Source organism: Rousettus aegyptiacus, unplaced genomic scaffold (genome assembly GCF_014176215.1).
Source record: "Rousettus aegyptiacus isolate mRouAeg1 unplaced genomic scaffold, mRouAeg1.p scaffold_m13_p_8, whole genome shotgun sequence".
NCBI lineage: Eukaryota > Metazoa > Chordata > Mammalia > Chiroptera > Pteropodidae > Rousettus > Rousettus aegyptiacus.
Window position 1 is genome coordinate 36,125,206 of NW_023416311.1, and position 22,350 is coordinate 36,147,555.

The 22,350-nt window shown below is 32.6% G+C and overlaps 1 protein-coding gene across 2 annotated transcripts in view; it reads right to left on the reverse strand.

Annotated features, from left to right (window-relative positions):
• Positions 1-22,350, reverse strand: part of SRFBP1 (serum response factor binding protein 1) — a 59,221-nt gene that overhangs the window by 32,614 nt on the left and 4,257 nt on the right. The window contains exons 2-3 of one of the 2 annotated variants that reach the window (XM_036226327.1): positions 15,747-15,835; positions 14,679-14,751 (exon numbers count right to left, since the gene is read on the reverse strand). In XM_036226327.1, coding sequence (XP_036082220.1) covers positions 14,679-14,751; positions 15,747-15,835 — 162 coding nt within the window. Of the gene's footprint in view, positions 1-14,678; positions 14,752-15,535; positions 15,663-15,746; positions 15,836-22,350 lie in introns of those variants that run through there. The other variant, XM_036226328.1, reaches the window with a different exon arrangement.

The window sequence follows — 22,350 nt, forward strand, 5'->3', positions numbered from 1 at the left end:
AATACTAACTAAAATACTGAAAATAATTTCAGGTTCTGATCTGAAATGATGATGGACTGGAGGGTACAGAAGATCTTCAAAAGACGTCTGTTTAGGATTTTTCACTGAATAAATTCTGGTGTAATTTTTCAAACTGATATTGAAGGCAATAGCCATCTTAAATAATATTTTATCTATACCATTTACATGGAGTAAGAAACTACAGAGATTCAAATCTTAAAAAATTTATTAAAAGTACTATGCTAAAAACATTGATATTGCATATTTAGTACAAAAACAGTATCAACTCAACTTGTTAAAACTTTAGGAAATAATACATGGGGCTTGATTTTTCTTTGCTTATATCATTAAACACTTCTATACCTTTAATAGTCATCAATGCTAATTTTACTTCATTGACTCTTGAACAACATGGCTTTGAAATGTGCAGGTCCACTTACATGCAAATTGTTTTCAATAAATACAAAGTCAGTCGGCCCTCTGTATATTGGGTTTCACATCCACAAATTCAACCAACCACAAATCAAAATTGATCCTGCGTTGGGAATTCTCGAATACAGAGAGTCAACTGTATGCATTGTTCTATGCCATTTAATATGACAAATTTGAAAATCTGGAACCAATCCTGAGGGATAGCTACAGTTAAATTTTGGGGGGAGTCAAAAGTTAAACAGGGATTTTTGACTGAGTAGGGCGTCCACACCCCTTATTCTCATGTCATTTAAGAGTCAATTATATTTAAAATTCAAATTCTTAAATTTGAAATGAAAAATGAATAATAAAGTCTCAAGCATTATTATTAAATGGTGGATAAGGAAAATAAATTTAAAAATTCACAACTTTGATAGAAATTTATTTTCATTTTGATTAGAAAAATTTAATAGTATCATGCTATAACCTCTTTAAAATTTTTTTTATAATAGATGTCCATGATAATATCTGAAGTATGTTACTAGAGAGATTTCTATTGTGCAGAACACCCAGCACTGTGTGAAAAAAAAAGATAACTAAAGAGTAGCTTAATCTTTGAAATAACATGTAAATGACCTGATGTAACACAAAGGAAGATGCAATGCAGTAGACTGTTAAAAACTGATTACCTAATTTCAATATGTATAAAGAAGAAATAAACAGGGTAATTTGTGTTTACTGTTGTGGTTCTCAACAGTAAGAATAATTAAAAGATAAGCAAAACATTGAGGGACCTTTCTCAAACTGTGCAAACCTCCCTTACACTACATGTCCCCAGACAGGAATCTTCATGCATGTATCCCTGACAAAACCACTGTTTAAGAGGTTGGTGAAAGCTGTGACGATTCACTCTGGATTTTTAAAAGTATGTATGAGGTGGCGGTGAATGCAGTGTTGTTATGAAAGAAAGCTAGAGAAACTTAAAAACAGGAATGCAGAAAGTATGTGCAGGAGATATAAAAATGACTGCAGTATGCAGATAGAAATGGGGATGAGAGATAAAATTGATCAGGATGAGAAGAACCAACTAATGAAAAAGCTTTTAATACCCATGAGGAATTAGACCCCATCTAGTAGACAACAGGAAGGAAATATAAGTTCTTGAACAAAAGAGTGATATAGAAAACAAAGTAGGTTTACTACTAGGAAACTTTACTAGTGTCAGGTTTTTGCTGGCAGCCAGTTAAAGAATTACTAAATGTCTACAAATAGTACTGTCTCACTTTAGTTCCAAGTTGACTTTTATGTTTAAAGTTGAATCTTCATAGTCTAAAAACTAAACTGAAATGCATGCATCTTTCAACTATAAATTATTTTCATAAAGATGTGAAAATAACTGATGTAAAAAGAACTACAATTTCAAAAGTGAGCAAAAGCTAAAACCAACTTGCAAAATTCAAGTCTTAAGACTTGCTTTACATTTAAAAGCAGATATTAACTAAGCGTAAACATTGCCAAATAATTTAGTCAGATGAAGCTGTAAAATCTCCTTGTCTTTATACAGTCCTGCCTCTCACAGTACAAATACCTTTTAGAAAATAAGAAAAAAATGGCTTGTTTAACTCAAGTGATTAAACATGGTCATTTTTTTTTATGCCAAATAAAAACATCTAAACTGTTCCTGGCACATGAAATTATCCATTTCTAAATGTTTAAGGAGGCAAACAGAGAAAATGAGATGCAGCAATTACATCAGCCTGAAGATTCTACTTAGATTTAGAGCAAATCTGTATTCTAAGGAATAAATCAGAGTAGAAAGATTTTTTCATTTTAGAGATCTTCTTCTAACAAAATGGCTGGCCTTAGGGAGAAAAGTTTACTATTTTTGACATGGAATCCAAACATTTGTTTAAAAGAACATAATTTTGTGCAAATTTATAAGAAGTAAATAAAATACCTAAAACCACTTTATTTTAATATCTTCTCAATAACAAGTAAATAGAAGTGAGATGTATATAGTTATTTATTATTCAGTATATCAAATAAAAAGAACAAAATTACAGCTTTATATGAATATATTATGTCCACTTTTACTTCTAAAATTTATCTACATAAATTTGCGTTTAGTTTTCCTTGCCTAAACCTAAAGAATTAAAGAAAAATTTAAAAAAACTTCAAAAACCAATTATATAAGCCCATAGAACATTTTTTCTTTAATGAATCACCTAGGAATTTCACCAAAAGGCCTTAGGGAAAATTATATTAGGTGACTGAGGTTGAGTCTTTCCCTATAACACTGAAATTATGACTGATATAGGGATGTGCTAAAAGAGATTTAGGAATGTTAAAGGAGAATGGTCTGTAACTGAAACAGTAAGAGACAATCTTTCAAAGTCTGAGAGAAGTCAACTATTTGTTATTATAAGTTCTAATTCCTTCAAAGTATTTTTGCTAGACTTCAAGTCTCCAGTATTTTCGAGAGTATAATGATAATAAAATCCATACTCGTTTCTTAATTGTATTTACATCCATTATTAAAGAGCCTTTGCCAATTAAAACTAGAATCACATTACATTCAAATAAAAATACAGTGCCAAATTTAGCAAGGAATGAAACATTTTTGAAATCTCATCATGGCTACTAATTCATGGCCCCAAGGGAATTGATTATTTTGGTATTTAGCTTCCAGATATTATTTCTAAATGTTAAATGCACACACAAAATCCTCTATGAATAACCAGGCACTCTATATCTTTAGGAAAGCCCAACTACTCTAATTACGTCAAATTAGAAAGAAATCCTATTTTTCCCCAAGAGGCAATGATAAATTATTTATTATTTTCACTTTTCGATTAATAGTGATTATTAAAATTATAATACAAAAGCACGTTTCTTTATAATAAATAATCATTCTTGATAAAATTGTGCATTTAATACTTAAAGTAAGAGAGGTTAGGTTAGTAGAGTGTTAAGAACATGGGCTACTGATTCAGATAGATTTGGACTGAATCCTGGTTTTGCTAACCTCTGATAATATAATTCTGGGCAACACAATTAATCCTTAAACCCTCAATTTCTACATCAGTAGAATGGGGCTAAACAGGAATCTTGAAGAGCTATTATCAAGATTACTGATAATATACGTAGGATGAAGCAATGAGTCTAGCACAGAGTAGGAACTCAATAACTAATAACTAAAATTATTAAATTATTAGCAGTGTTCATACATCTGAAGTTGAGTTTCCTAGCGCTATAAATAACATGTAAGTCTGGGATGTAAAGTTGTGTAAAACAGTATCCTTACTATTGAGATTCAACAAAAGACTATTAAGGAAATTGTGTCAATTTGGTGAATCATTAACACTAATTTTTCATTAAAATGTCATTTTACCTTTTCCAGGAAACCTTCTCTGATTATTAGCTAGAAGCAATCTCTTAATCTTTTAAAATTTTAAGAGCACCTATTATAACTTACCTTGTTTTAAAAACTGTGTGTACCTTTCTGATAGTATAATGATAGTACAATATTTTGGCAGAGCAGGAACAATGAACTACATGGCATATTGCCTTCCATAAACATACGTTTAATAAATGTTTCCTCAATGCATGAAAACATTAAATCAGTGTTGCTTCCTAAGTAGTCAACTCCCCTCTAATCCCTTCCCAATAATCGATGCTACACTCTCCTTCAAGTTTATTTTTCTAGAAAATACACAGATTACTCAAGAACTTTGATCATGTACATTTCCTAAAAGGCTTTAAATTGTAGTCTTATCTACCATTCGGCCACCATCTTCAACCTTTTGTTTCTCTATTCATTCCACATTCCAGCCATGGTATTCATTTACTGAAGAAATACCTGCCGAATGTCTCCTTTATGCCGTTAGTACACTAAGAATAGGCGATACAAAGACAACGTCATATCAAAAAAAGGAGACATATAAGAAATAATTAATTCAATGTGCTAAATATTATAATAGAAATAGATTACTGAGCAGCCCTTCCAAATCATACCAAGAACTTTCAAATTTGTATGCTTTGTTCTTGGTGTGTTCTATTTACCTAGACTGCCTTTTCCAAAGTAGAATCATATTTTTCAAGTTACAACTTAGTGACTTCTCCTTCTGTAAGGTCTCCCTTAAATCCTTTAAGTAATTAAACTAATTGGTCCCTTTGCTAGGTTCTTACAACTCTTTGATTATAATATTGGTATAGTATATACCACAGACAGACTCATATGCTTGTTTCCCACAGAACGGCATGTTCTCTGATGGCAGAAATCTAATCATGTACATACACAGTAGGTTCTAAATTCAAATGTATTTAACTAAGCTAACCTGAGCATATAGTACAAAATTTACAATAGTTGTTCAGGAACTTCCTAGTCTTTATTTCAATTGTATATATATATATTTTTTTGATCGCAAATTTTATGGATCTTAAGAAAATATATGATCATTAATAAACTGGGATGCTATCTTAGAATGCAGACAACAGAAGAATTATTAACTACAACCAAAATCCACAAGTTCTATTTTAATATACTGAGTTTCAACAGAAATCAAGAATTTAAAAAGCAAGGATTTCTGTCCTTACCTCACCTATATATAAAATTGATATATCTTGTAAACCAGTGGTCTCCAACCTTTTTGGTACCAGGAACCAGTGCTCCTATGAGAATCTAATGCCTGATGATCTGAGATGGAGCTGAGGTGGTGATGCTAGTGCTGGGGAGTGACTGCAAATACAGAAGAAGCTTTGCTTGTTCACCCGCTGCCTACCTTTAGCTGTGTGGCCCAGTGTCTAAGAGGCGACAGACTGGTACCAGTCTGTGGCCAGGGATTGTTGACCCTTGTTAATAAAGGGTTTAGTTAATTTTGAAGAAGAAAAAAGGGAAGAATACAAGTGAACTATACATTTTCATTGTAAATTGCTAAAGACAGTTTTTTAATTGGAAGAATCACAGCCCTTAGGGTTATTTTTATTTCTTAGAAGACTACAGGGTCTACATAATTTAGTGGCAGGTAGAGAAAACAGAATAAAATTCTTCATATTCAAGAAAAAATAGAACACTACTGAGTTTCTTTTGTCACCAAATATCAATATTTTGAGTAGCAAATACTAACAGCCACTGCAACAGAAAAAAAAAAACAAAACAGAAATACATGTTTTCCATTTAATAGAAATCTAACAATGTGCTCATGTTAATAAGTATAAATGTTTGAAAATAACGACACCATTTAATTCAAAATTCAGGTGACAGATCAGATGAATAAGAAAATCACATTTTTAAGACTGTTATTTCTTGTTTTTATTGTGGTTTTACTTTAGGACTCTATGTCTCTTATTGTGTATTTCAAACAAATTATGTTGTAATATTCACCTCTTTTTCCAATCACCACATTATTTCATACTGACATTATGACAGTAGTATTGGTTATCCAAATTTTTTAAATTAACAGTTAAAAAGGGTTTGAGATACTTTCACAATTAGTAGAAAGGTTCTGCCAAAGTTGTAAGTTCAAATTTGCAGAATTACAAAACTTAAAAAATCAAATCAAAACAAAACAAAAAGGCAAAGAAAACATTTTGACAGAAAGCTCATGTGATATTCCTTACTTCCTACCCCTCTATCCTGTTTACACACTCTGTAGTAGGCTTATCTGAATTGAAGCAATTCCAAAATCAGTTTTTTAATTTAAAATTAGGTGTGTATAAAGACTCAATAAATGGTAATAGCATTTTCATCACTTTTGCCAACAAGGACCTGTAACTTTTTTTTGTTTTCAAACAGAAGCAAGCAGGTCCCCAAACAGGGCATGGATAGACTTTTATTTGCTACAACTGTTCTCATTTAAAAGCTAACAAAATTAGTCTCGATATGACATCTTCATATCGACACAACTCATAATGAAAATCATGACCCCTACATATTAAAAATGCAACAATGCCAAAGGTTTCAGGAATATGACCTATTCAAAATGCTGGCTTAAAGCCATAGAAAACACATGCCAGGAAGAGAACTGGAATTCCAACATGATGATCTGCTTCTAAATACTGTTGTATGTGTGAGGAGAGCAGTATATACTATAATGATCGTTTAAAAATCCCATTAGGACTTCCTGTTTATCATTTCAAATGTCACAAGTTGAGTGCAAAAGGATATTAAATCAGGGCATCTTGCTCTGCCTTACGAAACAATAAATTAAGTCATCCATTTCAAAAAATTAAATTACATGTTAAATGGCCTTAGAGAACTGGCCATGGTGACTATATAATGAAGAGCCTATCCATTTTTCCTTCTATTTCTGACACTTAACATTAAAACCAACAAAAAACAAAAACATCTCGTTCGTTACACTCTTCTTAGTAACAGTTCAGTAATATTCTACTTATCTACTGATACTCAGAGCAACCTCAACATTCAACATATGCCAATAAAAGTAAGACATTTTGCTTTAAAAGTCAGTCCGTCAGCTAGCCAGGCAGCATCCATTATGCACCTGACATAGCTAAGGAAAGAAAGCTGTCCAGAGGGTCAGACAGAAGGCGAGTGAGAGGGAGCTGCAGAGTGGGCAGGATGGGAGAAAGATGAGGAAAAGCAAAGACAAAGCACGACATGAAGTTACAAAGAGATAGGAAAGAAACACATGAACAGAACTACACCAATTTCTGAGAGCTCTCCAGATCCCGATTCTAATCGCCGGTGAGGTTAAAATGCACTCCTTGTCTTTAGGCTTCAAAAGAAACCCCACAATCTTAAAAACTCTTTTTAACTTAGCTCAGTGAATCATGTAAAATATTGAATTTCAGGTGCATCTGAAAGCTCCTAAGTGAAGCTGAATATGAGTGAAGATCTTACAGGAAAGATTTGCATCGGAGAGAGATTATAGTGTCCAGAATAGTGATAGTAGTTAAATTTATAAGTAGCCATGTTAGAGAGTATAAAATGGGAAGATAAAAAAAGAACTTAGGGTGAACACCAGCACATAAGGGTCAGAGTAAACCGTATTCAAGGAAACTAATGAACAGGCAGGTAGATAAACTACGTGGGCTGCTCAGGGAACAGGAAGTGAGGAGGTAGATATCACAGTGGCTTTACTAATAAGGTAAAGATGCTATTCTAATAAAAAGGAGAAAGGAAGAAACTGGAAGATGGTTAAAGGATGATGATACATGGGTGTTAAGGCATAAACTAAACAAGTTTATTAACTGAAGAACATTCACATAGGAGCAGAGTTCGAAGCTATAAGTGAAATAAGGCATAAGTAACAAAGGACAAAAAAAAAAAGGGACATAATACATACAGAGGGACTGGCTCTGAATAGGAAAAGAAAGCAACTTTCCCTTTGGGACAAATAAGAATTATCGATCTGGGGTTACTCTGTAAAGAAATACATATCTATAAAAATGTAGAAAGTTTATATATCATTTTTCTAAATATCAAAATATGTGTTTCTTTATTAAGGCAAGGAAGATTATCATACCTAAAAAAATTATCATCATGATAAAAGGTTAGATGTTTAAAGGGTAAATATATCTAGAAAGGTCCTTATCCTATCTAAAATATAAAATAAATAAGGAATTTCTAATTTACTAAATTAAATATTTAGGTGGTATAAGTATTACTATAATGTTATGTAAAAACATGTCAACCACTGCCTTTGTAATTAAAAGATAAATTCCAATTAGAATATTTCAAAACAAAAATACTATTTCAACATAAAGCTAAAAAGCCTACTCTTCTACTCATGACTGAAAGAGTAAGGTAGTGAAGTAGTAAACTCCAAACTGAGATAAAAGATTAAGACATGGGAATAAGAAATGACTTTTTAGAAGATAAACTCAATCACTTGCACTTTATGGATGAAGAAAACTAAGGCCTACAGAGGTCAAAGTTCATAAACTTAATAATATTTCAGTTATAAAAGTAAGAACCCAGTTTTGCAGTTTTCAATTCATACTCATTACACTTTTTTGTTTTTTGTTTTTTTCTTTTGGCCTATTGGCAATGGTCGTAGGTGGAAATATTTTATATGTTCTAACAAAAAAGTAGGCAGACACATCTAAAGAAAAATACTACTCTGTACCAACTTCTCTGAAGATTGTTGCAAATAATTATCCCAGTTCATAATTATAGTCACATAACTGAAAATTGTGAACTGTCAAGAACTAAAACACCTTTTTTCAATTTTCAAATGTTAACAGCAATTCTCTGTCTTCGTGAATTAACAATATCCTTCACTGCTTTCACAAAATTCCCAAAACATGTGTTTGTGACTAATTGCTATCCAAAGTTCTCTGTCATTTTCACATTCGATTACAGTCTAATGCTTCAGAAATGTTATAAAGATTAATATTACAAATTATTGTAAAAAATTGAATAACGAACATTTTCAAAAATCTTAGAATATAAAATTGTACCATTCACGTTTGTACATGTGCACACACACATCCCTATGATGTACATATACATTTTTGCTTTCTATAACATTTTTGCTGTATAATGAATATTATGGCTACACTTTTCTAATCTCTTTACTTATTTCATCTCTCTAAAACCTAAATTTACAGAGTCTTGAGGTATTCAGGATCTTTCTTAGCTATTTTTAGTTACTTCCAATTTCAGCTACTTCCATTTCTGGGTATGACAGACTAAGACACTAATAGAGAATATGATGATTAGGTCCCCACTACTCCTATCCCAAAAAACAAAAACAAAACCATAAAACTTGTATGTGCTACAAAAAGCCATACCAGAAGGTAAAGAAGAATAAATGGAAGGCAGACACTGATGGGGAGAGCCTAAACTCACAAAGAAGGAAGCTATACAAATAAGATAACATCTCTTCAGAGTGTAGCCTGACTATAGTTTGCCTGGTTCAAGAACAGTGACAGCAGAACCTGTGGAAAAGTGTAGTCAGCATAACTTATCCACTGAGAGAACAGAGGAAATCCAGAAGGGAAAGAACCATACAAGGAATCCCTAAACTTGAATCACTCATGCAAAGAACATATTCAAAGCAGCTCACTAAAAGACAAAAGATTTGAACTGAGGCTGGAGCTGCCGTCCAAGAAACATAGTTTGAAGTTAAAGCCAACCCAAAAAAATAGCTGCTGAAATAAGCACTTACCAAAGAAAATAACCAAATCCAGAATCTCTACTACTTAATCCTCATAACGTCCAGGGTTCAATCCAAAATTACCTGACATACGTAGAACCAAGAAAGAGAAATATTTTTCCCTTCCATAGGCAAACATGGCTATTAGCACTATTCTCAATAATGTAAAAAAAAAAAAGTCCTCTCAATGAATTAAAATCTTATCAGAGAAATAAAAAAACCCAGCTGAGAAATGGAAATAAAAAAGTGTTAACTGATCCAGCCATAGAACAGCCATAGTCACTGGGTGAAAGACAATAGTATATTCATATAGTCTTAAAGTTATCATCTCACAGATTACTTAATGATTCCAAAAAGAAAAAAGGTGCCTTTAAAATGGAGAAATATGGCAGACATGTAAACCAAGTGATTGAAACTGAGTATCACTAATAAAGGGACAAACATGGATGTGAGACAATGCACTATTATTACAGCATTACAATTTTTCTATAGGTTTAAAATATTTAAAATATTTAAAAGTTAGAGGAAAACACAAAAGAAACAAAACATTTAAATATTTAAAAGTTAGAGGGAAACACAAAAGAAAAAAAAAAAAAAGCCAAAGGAAGACTATTACAAATCAGAGGGAAGAATTAAAACAGCAGTCCTGAGATCCTTTCACTTTCTTTACCAAGAGGAAACTCAGGGACAAAGAAGTGATGCGAGTTTAATCTCCTTGTTAAAATTCTGATAACTGGTCCTCCTGGTAAACAGGCTAATGATTTTGGTTAAGAGGAAAGTCCTTATCTGCAGAACGCAAGATGTTCCCTATTAACGATGCTTACAGTAAATAAACCCAGAATCTATGGATTTATAAGGCATGACACACTGGAAAAAAATCATGCAAGCTACACAATCTTTGGTTACAGAACGGCAAAGTTTCAAAATCTAAATGCTCTCTGATATGAGGTAACTGTGGGATCACGCAGAGTCCCAGATCTCTCCTGGCTTCCACCTGTGCTTTCTAATTGCCTGTATCCTCAAAACTACTAGTAAAGGTGAATTCTTGGTAATATCTCTAATATGTGGGTCTGATTTGATGTTACTTTGTTTTGGCTTACCAATAAAAGATGAAACTGTCAAAAATAATTATAATCTTATTTTATCAATACTATTAATACTATTACTTTAGTAGAATGAATGAATAAATGTTAATTTGAGACAAATAACTAACACAGTATACTTACAGGATAAATAAGGCATCTTTTACCACAAGGCGAATTTCTTTTCAAACATTCATAGGAAAAAACTAATAAAATCACAGTATTTAAAATTAGAGAATAACTTCAATAAATTTTTTAAAAAGTATATATAACCAGAAACATCATAAAATTCTAATTGACATGTAAGTATACATGACAACAATCCTATCATCCAAGGGGTGTGTACCCTAGAAAACTTCTAAACGTGCTCTTTGAAATAGGATTCTGCCTACTTTATAGCATTATGGTGAAAGTCAAATTATATTGACATTTTGATGATATATTATTTTACTTGTTTTTCCATATTACCTCTACAGATCATAATCTATACCATTTTCCCATTGACTACCCCAGTGGCAACTACTTAGAAACAAGCCATGAAGGAGCATGACACAAGGCAACCCTAACAACTGATGCAAGCTTAAAGGGTGCTTTTAATAGTAGAGACTTGACCATGTAAAAAGAATAGAATGAAACCAAAGGAAAAAGGTTTAAAATAGGAAAGTAAGGGTAGCAGGAAGAGCAAGGCGTCAGAGAATATAAAAGTTCTCATTGTATAGAGGAAAGTAACAGTCTCAGAGAGAAGGAAGTTAAAATAAACAAAGTTTATTAGTATCAAAGTTAAAAGTAGGAATACTATTAGAAAAGACAGCCAAGCCATGGTATGTGTGCATTATAGTCTATAAACAAACAAACAAACAAACAAACAAAGCAGAGTTAACTGGGTATATGTATTTAGCTATGAGGAATTAAAGAATCTAAAAATATGCAGTATATCTTTGGGCCTTTTTTCTCTAGAGGGCAAGTATCATGTTTATTATATTATCTCAATCTCTAGGAGGGTAGAATATAGATATATTTCAGAAGCTCTAGTCTTACTGAAGCAGTACAGTAAAGTGGTCAACACCATTAGCTTTATAATCAGTTATAAGGCCTAACAACTATGTGACCTTGGCCAAGTTGCTAAGTTCTCTAAAACTTGATTTCCTATTCTATAAGATAGGAATAATAATGGTATCTACCTCATGAGGTAGTGATGATAAAACATAAAATATAGTATCTGGCACATAGTAAATATTCAGTAAAAGCTAGTTATACTACTGTCACTATTGAGGAAGGGATTTCATGTATATTTAGACTAATGTCAGTGTATGTCTTAATTTTACTCTATGCTTCCCTAGCTAAGCCACTTAGGGATCTATAAAAGTTGATAAGCTACTTCAATTTCCAAAGAAAAACTAAAACTGTTTCAGGAGCTAGAATTGATATTAGTATCAAAGTTAAAAGTAGGAATACTATTAGAAAAGACAGCCAAGCCGTGGTATGCATGCATTATAGTCTATAAAAATGGAACCTATGCTTTTATAGTATCATAAAGGTCAGGGCTTTTTTTTTTTTTCTTCCCCCTTTTGGTCAGAACAGACAAACTCCCATTTCTAAAAATATCTCAGGTTTTCTTCTTGAGGAAGTCATCTTGCAACAAAATACCCTATTATCATAGAGAACAAGTATAGGACAGTATGTCATGAACAAGGCTATAAAAATGTAGTGGTATATGAACCAAGGAAAAAAATTCATCTGAGGAAACGAATAAGTAGAGGTTTTTCCTCAAATTTAATTGAGACTGTGAATTTTCTCTTTTCTGACTATTTCTTTGATACTCCCACATAAATGATAAACACTTCTTTAAGAAATTACAGTTACCTTTCATTTAAAAAAAATTCTCTCTATATTTGCTTCTTTTAGAAAAGTAGACCCGTTTTGTAAAAGAATCATAAATGAGCAATGAAATTTGACATGTAAGAAAAGCAAACACATAAGACTTTTTTCCTTTGGCTTTTATATTTAAATTTAATCCAGCTTTTAAACAGCCTTTCAAAAAAGATGAATTCAGAGCATTCAATTCAGACCATTCTAATCACTAACACAAATTCAAGGAATATACATACATACACTATCAATTTTATAAATTCCAGGACAACATGGTTATAAATTTCAGTTGGTTCTATGAAGCAACAAATCACAGTGGTCTTATATATATAATCAAACACACACACACACAAAACAGAAAAAAACAAAGAAGAAAACTCTCTTCATGACACAGTAATTTATAAACCCATGAACTTTATCACTGAGTCTGATTTCTTATTGCTGATGAGGTTTTAAGAACAAGAGAAAACAAGTTTCATATTCAGATCAAACAGGACAACTTTTCTTTCTGATTATATTAAATCCGTTACTGATAGTAACAGAAGGAAAGTATTCTAAAGATTAACGACTATCTTTTGTTTTCAAACTCTTTGTATACTGCCTACAGGCTTTCTTTTCTTAATTTTTAATTTTTTTAATTTTTTTTTGACAAGGCAACCCTTGGTTGACCTCACAGATTGCAAGGACCTTGTCAGCTTAAAATCCCTTATTTTTTTATTTTTTACACCTATAGCACCTGGTCTTCCTATGTAGTCTCCCATCCAAGTACTAACCAGGCCTGACCCTGCTCTGCTTCTCAAATCAGATGGGATCGGGCTTGTTCAGGGTGGCATGGGCGTAGACTGCATATGGACTTATTATATATAAGGCATCCTTTCATTGGTAAAATAAAATCAGCAATTATATAATAGCTCAAAGACTCTGAATAATTTAGGAATACAAAAATAACTATTCAGAAGAAATTCCAGGGAAAAATTTAGGTAAGGAATGTAATAATTTAGTAAGGAACTTGGTTAAGAGAATGTGAAAGAGACAAAGGGATATATAATAATTTCTAACAGCATTATTTTCAAAACAAAAATCTCTAAAGATTTTATTTCTCATAGGAATTTCATGGGGAAAAAATGGTATACAAAAAAGGCTAAGAGATGTGTAATCATGACACAAATGATAATTAAGAGGCAAACACAGAATATTTTGACTGAATGAATGGAAAAAAAGGGGATTAAAACTTTCGGAAAGAAGATATCAAATGGGTTTCATGAATTTTTTGGTCCTGTGAAAATAAAATAAAAATTCCTTACACTAAAGTAGAATCATGTCCTCCATATATTTCTATTCAGATTAACTGTGATAACTTTGACATATAAAATACTTTAACATCCCTTCGAAAAGAAAAAATAGTGAAAAACTGATAATCTAATTCGATTAAAATATTTTAAAAGAATTCTATCGTTCTTTTAGCTATCTCAAAACTTGGAGGTTATACCAAAATGTAAAAGTCAAACATACATGCAAAATGACCCTGCAATTAAGATAATTGCTGGTACCAAATGTTGTTTTTAAGTTCTGCAATAAAAGTCTCCCAGACATTTAATAGTATGTCATTTGGTAAATGAAAGTTTCCACAAAGTAAGAGCAGTGAGAAGACCTAAAAATTATTCTAGTGAAGAGTCTGGCTGAAAGAAACACAAATACAGATCATTTTGGTCCAACACTAATTTTATTTCAAGTTACTACAGAGCTGAATAAAATGCTGACACCACCACACAAAAATTTATTGAGTTGGCAATAGGCGAAGCATGATGTCAGCCACCAATATCCCCATCTACATTACCAAACAGCATGAACACTTTAATTCTTGAACTTAACTTAGACTTCATGCCCAAAGTTACAGTAAAAATAAAAACTTTAAGCATGAGGCATTATTAAACATAGATTGAGTTTAGTTTGGCATAGTTTTGACTCAAATTAGTCTAGTATTTTAACAAATTCAATAAAAAAAAACATGGAAAAAGGCAAGCTTAAATATACTGCAATTTTCTAAATGTGTTACATTATTCACCAAACAAACCCATGAAATAAATCTTAGTAAATTTGCAGTAATATTCAGGTAAGTAACATCACACATACATAATGCAGGCTGACATGAGACTCAGAAACATACTGATACAATACCTACACAATTCCTTACCTTCATGGCATGAATTTCTTCAAGCAATCGTTGGGCCCGTCTTTGGTTTTTTAACAGTGCATCTTCGGTACCCCTGCAAAAATAACATTATATGTGTAGCCAGGAAAAGCATTTATTATAGACTTATAATAAAAAGTCTCTTCATTTCTTTTAGAAAAGCATGATAAATCTTTAAATAACACAGTCATACTACCGTATCCTCCCCCTAACATACACCCCAATTCCACCAATGAACCCAAGTTTTTGGCAAAAATAAGCACCGTCCTGGCATATTAATAACTACTACAACTGATAGAAAGCTTGCCTTCTAATTCCTTAATGGGAAGGCCAAATAGTACTTTTTAATCCATCAGGTAATAGTATGTTGTATTTAATGTAAGTTCCATATGCTACAAGGATGGATATAATTTCATCATATGAAAATTTTTTCTCTTCAATACAAAAAGATGGTAAATATCTGATTAAGTCAGAGAAGAGGGAGATCTTCTGAAACATTTATGAAAGAAAGCACAAGAAATTAATCAGTAATAAAAGACATCTGAATACTTTGTAAACATGCTTAAAGCATAAATAACATACTTTTCCTATAATACTTGTGATAATGAAAATACAAAATACTATTTTTCAAGGTATCGATAAACACTTCTACAAAGTACTGAATATCTCAAATTAGCAATTTGAGGAAAAAAGTGATATAAAATCTTTATAATCGATTCAAAATATTACTAGATTTATTAAACTTTATCAACACCTTAAAATAAATTCTAATAATATGAAACACATATATAACCCCAAAAAACTTTCATTCTGAAAAGGTCAAAAAGAGTTTTGAAAAAACAGAAGAATTCATCATGTACCTTAAGTGAATGTGGGTCAAACCATGTAAGGACATGCTGAAACAGCACATTTTATCTCACTCAGATCTTTTCTAAATATAAAACAAAGTGCTGTATGAGTAATATATTTAATTATTCCTCTAGGTCCCACCCTCAGATTTTGTAAATACTGAGTAAAAACAACTTTTGGCATTTTATTAGTCATAGGACCATTTTACTTTAAATGACTAACTTTTTTGACTTCAGTCTGCCAACACTCCTGACAAGTTTTCGGATAACCAAAACTCGGATTCTCTTCACTTCTTTTCTCATCTTCACAACCTTTGAGAAATAAAGCCAAAATTAGAAAGGCTATTAATTAAAAAGAAACACTTTACTTTGAGTCTTCATGTTATAGATTAAGCACCAGTTTAACCAAATTTTTGTTAAAATTTTTATCATAGTTTGATAAAATCAAACTTCTTCCATAAACAAAGGAATAAAGGAATAAATCAACATTCTAAAAATGTGTCTGAGGTCTTGAGAAACAATTTATGATTTTTTAAGGTCACAGTATACCCAGTGATTTGGACTTTAATATTACACATACCTTGTTGGACTTGGCACATAAAAAAACTGTGAGTTCCTTGAAATCAGAATGTCACATTCATCTTTGCATCCTTGTGGTTTAAAACAGAGCTTCACCCACAATGGTGGAAATTTTAATTTGTTGAATAGTGTTTGCATTAACAAAAACATATATGTGAAAGGGATTATATTTTATTTGTTTATAGAGTATCCCTTGCACTTATTTTTTGGAATAAATTATTTAAGGCATAACTTTAAAAGAAATGCCAAAAACACAAGGGAGGATGGACATGCGCACGCGCGCACACACACACACACAGAGCTAACATTTAAATTATCCCATTAGAGAACAACGCTGAACAATGTGCCCATAAAAACAGAATTGGCCAAGAGATGAAAATATTCTAATAATAAAGAACTACATATTATATTAGTATTTACTGCAATGGGATGTTATCATTTTGAGTTTATGTTTTGTCTATCATTGCTAGAAGACATATATCTTATAATTCCTTCTGTAATGTCTTTCTTCCTCTGCTCCACTTTAGGAACCATATAAAATTCAGTGTAAATATAATCTTTCTTGTGAAATCTTTTATGAGTTCTTTAGTTAGTGATAACCACTGCACCCTTGGCATTCCCCATATACTTTGTAGGTAGCACCTATCTCACTGTATTGTCACTAATTGCTTATGTGGCTATCTTTCTCTATAGCCTGTGTACTCCTATAGGACAAGAGGTTTGCAATATTTACAGTGTATTCTGTGCCTTGCAAGAGTGCCTGGCACACACAATCCCTCAAATTCTTCTTGCCAAAATAAGAATATAAACATCATCCTATTTCTTTAAGGCTCCTGTATTTGGTATCATTCACCTCCTTGTATTCCATTGAAGATACTGGCAGTCAACTTACAATTTCTCTCCACCCTAAGTTTTGTCTTCATTCTGGGTGATGTAGATATCCACTTGAATAACCCACCCAATATTATATCTTTGACTTCTTTTCTAATGACTTAATCCACTCCATCTCATTTATCTACTTCCATGGTCACATCACTCATAACTATTTCTAAAACCATCAATTCAAATCTCCACATTGAGATCACAACTTCTATCAGTTTGCTTGTTCAACTCTACCCACCACAATTGTTTATAACTTCACTGGGATCAGCAATTCATTGGTCCCTATTCTTTTTCTCTGAACATTAATCCTTTTCTTTTTTCTCCTTTTGTCCAGTTTAGGTACATGATCAACACTTGCTAATATCTTAAATTCCCCTATCCCTCTGGTTAGAAATCCCTTCAGTTAATCTAGGATGAAAACATTCTGAATTCTTTATCGCAGCACCACAAAATACAGGAAATACTTGAAACATTTGATCTACTATAAATTCATCATATGTAACTTCAAATGGGCTCCATATACTTCCTAGCATCCCTACATTTTTTTTCCCGTCAATTCACTCTACAATGACTATTTTAAACTTGTGCCTACTTTCCTAAAACAACTGACTTTCCTCTTCATCTCTCTCAATTTGATGGAGAAAATAAACATCAGATGGGAAGTATCATCTTTGTACTATCATGAATGCAACTTTACTTTCATCACTCACCCTCTTTCATTAATGAAGTTACAATAAAATAACTACACCTATTTGAGTTTAATCGTTCAACTGTGCTTTGGATCCCATCCTTCCTACCGTCCTAGAACCCTTACTATAAACCAGGGGTCCCCAAAACCTGGACCACAGACCAGTACAGGTCCGTAGCCTGTTAGGAACCAGCCTGCACAGCAGGGAGCGAGTAGCAGGAGAGTGAGCAAAGCTTCATTTGTATTTGTTGCCACTCCCCAGTGCTAGTAGTGCTTCAGCTCTACCTCAGAGCATCAAGCATTAGATTCTCATAGGAGCACCGGTCCCTGATTCAAAAAAGGTTGAAGACCGCTACCATAAACACCATAAACTATCCCTTTACTTTAGCATTGCCAATCTCTTAAATGGCTGCTTCTAATTTTTATCACGCTTGAATCATTTTCATTAAAGACAAAAGATCCTTACTACAAAGTTCACTAGGATCACTCTCTCTCAACTGCCTCAAAGTCAAGCTTTTGGATGTTCAAACTCACTATCTCCATTTCTGCCTGCCACGTAATTCGTTTGTGGAATTAATCTGTGGTGTCCAGGATATCAATTATTTCTAAAAGTCTCTAAATCCAAAAGGAATTTTTCAGACTTCATTTTACTTGAAATCTCAGCAGTATTTGACAGTTGTCCATTTTCTCTTTCTTGAAATACTTTTCTATTGGCTTCCATTACACATGCCAGAATACTCTCATGGTTTGCCTTCTTTCTCTCTAACCATTCCATTTTGGTCTTCTTTGAAGGCTCATCCATCTCTAATCAGTCATGAAATATTAAGAGTTCAATGGACGGTCCTAGACCACCTCTTCTTTTCATGATACATTTTTTAGCCCTAAGTGACCTCATATGTGTATATTGCTTCAATGTGCCACCTAAACAAAGATGACTGAAAAATTTCTACTTTCAGCTGAGATCTCACTTTTAGCTCCAGACCCTAATTTGCAACTGTCTACTTAACATTTCCTTTTGAATATGCTTAAACTCACCTCCATTTCACACTTGATTCTATGTTCTTCACTCCCAACTGGATCGCCCCCACCCCCCTTTTTTATAGTGTTTCATGTTTTAAGGAATAGAATAATCCTTTCAGTTATGAACCAAAACCAACTTAGGGCTTATTATAAGTAACTCTCATTTCTAAATCTCTCACAATAAATCTATTAGCAAGTCCTATTAATTTTATCTCCTAGTTATCTTTCATGCTGTACCACTTTTTTTCTATCTTGACTTCCTAAATCTCCTGGTCGAGTTACTGGCAACTGGTTTCTCTATATCACTCTTGTCCCTCTCCAATCAGTTATCCATAACTCGTTTTTAACACACAGATTTGGTGTCACACCTTTATTTACCTCTCTTCAACAGCTTCCAATTGTTCTTAGGATGGGCCTTCTTTTTTAGTCCTTCAGTCTTACCACACTCACATTTTCACACATGCTGTTTTCTCTGGTAGGAATGTTCTTTCCCTCAATGTTAGCTTGTTAATGTTTTCTCAGCCTTTTGCTTTTGGCTCAGTTATCATTTCTCAGTAAAGTCTTTTTTGACCTCCCTAAGAGTCAAAGTTCCGAATTATAAGCACTTACAGTGCTTCTAGAACTTATGACCATTATTTTAAGTTCAATATTTTACTTTTGATCTGATTATTTTTAATGTGTCTTTTTCCCAGTAAGTTATAAAATCAATGAAGGACAAGTATCTTGTTTTACTCAACACTGCATCTTAATACCTAACATAGTGGATGGCACAGAGTTAAGTGTTCAATACATATTTGTTAAAATAAATGACCAGAAAGGTAGCAATACTCGCTTGTTCATTCACTGTTTCAAATGCGTACTACAGTAACAGAATGCACAGTAATCAGGTTTCTTTCCCACTAGATATGTTAATCTCTTTGGAAACTGTTTCAAAGTTAGATCTATTTAGAAGAAAACGATACTTGCAAAAATGAAAAGCCACTTAGACTAGGTTTAACTAAACTTAACTAATAAGCAGTGGGCACAGTTGGTCCTTGGTTACATTCCAATCATGAGAAAGCTAGACTCCAATTTTAAAATTCCAATTTAAGAAGTACTATGTTTGTCATTACTGCATAAGGGAATTCTAAAAGCAAAGGGAATGCTTCATGTACTTAGTTTCATGCCAATGCCAAAAAATGCTTTTCTAGGTTTATTAACTTTCTTAGCATTGTGTATAGACAGTAGGAAAATTTGATAAGTTTAGAATATTAAAAAATAACTATATTCATTTTATTTAAAACTGGAATTATACTTTTATTTTTCTCACAACTGCTCACTCTAAGCACTTAGCTTTCTCAAGTATTTAAGTTTATTTTTGCAAAACTGACAAACAGCTATCAGTAGCCTTTTAGTTAGAACTTAAAAAACTGCCAATTCATTTGTCATCTAGAAATTATGAAGCTTGTTGACAGATAACCCATAGGTCAACAAACGGGCCTAAAACAACCAATATCATCAAAAGACTAATGTACTGCTTAAAGGCAATACAGGTGAATTAAAGGTGAATTCGCCAACCAAAAGTAAATAGAACTATCACTGTTAGAAATGCAGTAAGAGTATAATATAAGTTTAAGAGGGAAAGAAGAAAAGAAATGTGAGCAAAGAGAGAATAGAAGCATTATAATGGAAACAAAATGTGCTGACAGAAGAAATAAAGTGAAAGAAAAATGGAAGGAAATAAAGAGTTTGAAGACTCTTTATATTGGAATACATCACAAGGTCATGATCACCAAGACTGACAAGCCTAAGTTGAATGCTTCCAAGCAGCAAAAGAATGTATTTAATGCAATCTCTAAAAGCAGAAGAAAAAGAGTTAAGATGTGTGCTAGCAATCTCTACCACCCCTCAACAATGTGCTGACAGCAAAGTATCACCTACACATACAGATGCCCCCAGTAAACTTGGTAAAATTTAAATACAGTAATGTTATCCGGATCACCTCTTGGGTAGACAATACAAAAATATGATTGTAAATTAAGTGGAATGCTAATATACCTACTTAAAAAGACCACGTGTGCATGCTGAGACAACACGAATATAGGAAAGGAAACCAAAAAGAGCAAAAGTGGGTCAACAAACGGGCCTAAAACAGGCCTTCTTGAGTGTCCAACTCAAGAAGATTCCAAAGAAGGGTTGAAATCCAAATTGAATTGGAATAACTTAATTTTGGGGACAGATGTATCACAGCCGAACATGAATCATGTAACTAAAAAACTTTCTGTGGCTCTACATTCTAAGCAGCTGATGTAGATCAGCAGACAGGAAAAAAATGTGTTTTACTTTGTGAGCCTTACTGTCCACATTAGATATATTTCTTAATAAACTGCACTATCCTTAATATAGTCTAAGCTTGTGGTTAATGTAAACTTGCTTTTGAGAGAATGAGCTGTACTTTTTGGATGATAATGATAGCAAGTTTTTGCTCTACAAAGTTGAGAGAAAACTTTGGTTCACAAAATAAATGCCATTTGAGTTGACTTTTTTTTGCATTAAAATGTTTTTATTAAAGTTTAAAGTAAGTATGTTTAAATTATGAAATTCCCACTTAAAAAAATTTATTTTCCAATTACAGTTGACATACAATATATTAGTTTCAGGTGATTAGACATTTATATACCTTATAAAGTGCTCACCTGGATAAGTCTAGTACCTATCTGACACCATACGTAGTTATTACAATATTATTGACTATGGTCCCTATGCTGTATTTTATATCCCTATGACTATTTTTATAACTGGCAATTTGGATGATGGTTGGGGGGATGCGTGGATTGACTCTTAGCTGGCTATCTGCTAGCCAGACAACCACGCAGTCTCTTTTGGTAAAGTAATGACTTTGCCATTCATTTGAATTAACCTGATACAAAAACCCATGATTAGTAGAAAACAAGTACTCCAAGAGTTAGTATTGTTCTAGGGGAGTTTTCAGAACTAAGAAAAATTTGAGTATATTTGTGTTTCTTAGAATACACTAAAACTTGTGGTTGTTCATTAGTCACCTATCAGATTGGCAAATACACTGTGACAACAGTTTCTGTTGGCAAGGCTGTGAGAAAGCAGGCACTCTCATACATTGCTGGTAGGAATGCAAATTAGTATACTCTTTCCAGAGGAAACTTTGGCAATACCTAACAAAACCCTGCTTCTAGGAATCCATCTGGAAGACGCACCCCCAACAACAGCAAAAAGCTATGCGTAAGACTATTCGCTGCGACAGTCTAACAAAATGCTGAATAACAGATAAAATATTGAATAAAGTATACACAATGTAGTATTTTAAATCAATGCAAGAGATATGCATGTATTACCATAGGTACACCTTGAAAATAATGTTTGGTGAAAAGAGTAACTTTTAGAGTGATATGCGTAGTAGTATGATACTGCTTTTATGCAGTATGATACCACACATGCAAAATTTAAAAATATATAACACAACACTACACAATGAATATAAGCATGGGTATATGTGTTACAAAAATTGTGAAAAATATGGGTGAGAAAATAATCCTCTAAATGAGTAATAATTACTTCTAAGGTGGAAAATACAGTGGGTAGAATTAAGCATTATAATATGGCAAAATATTGACATTTGCTAAATATAGGAAGTGGATTAAAC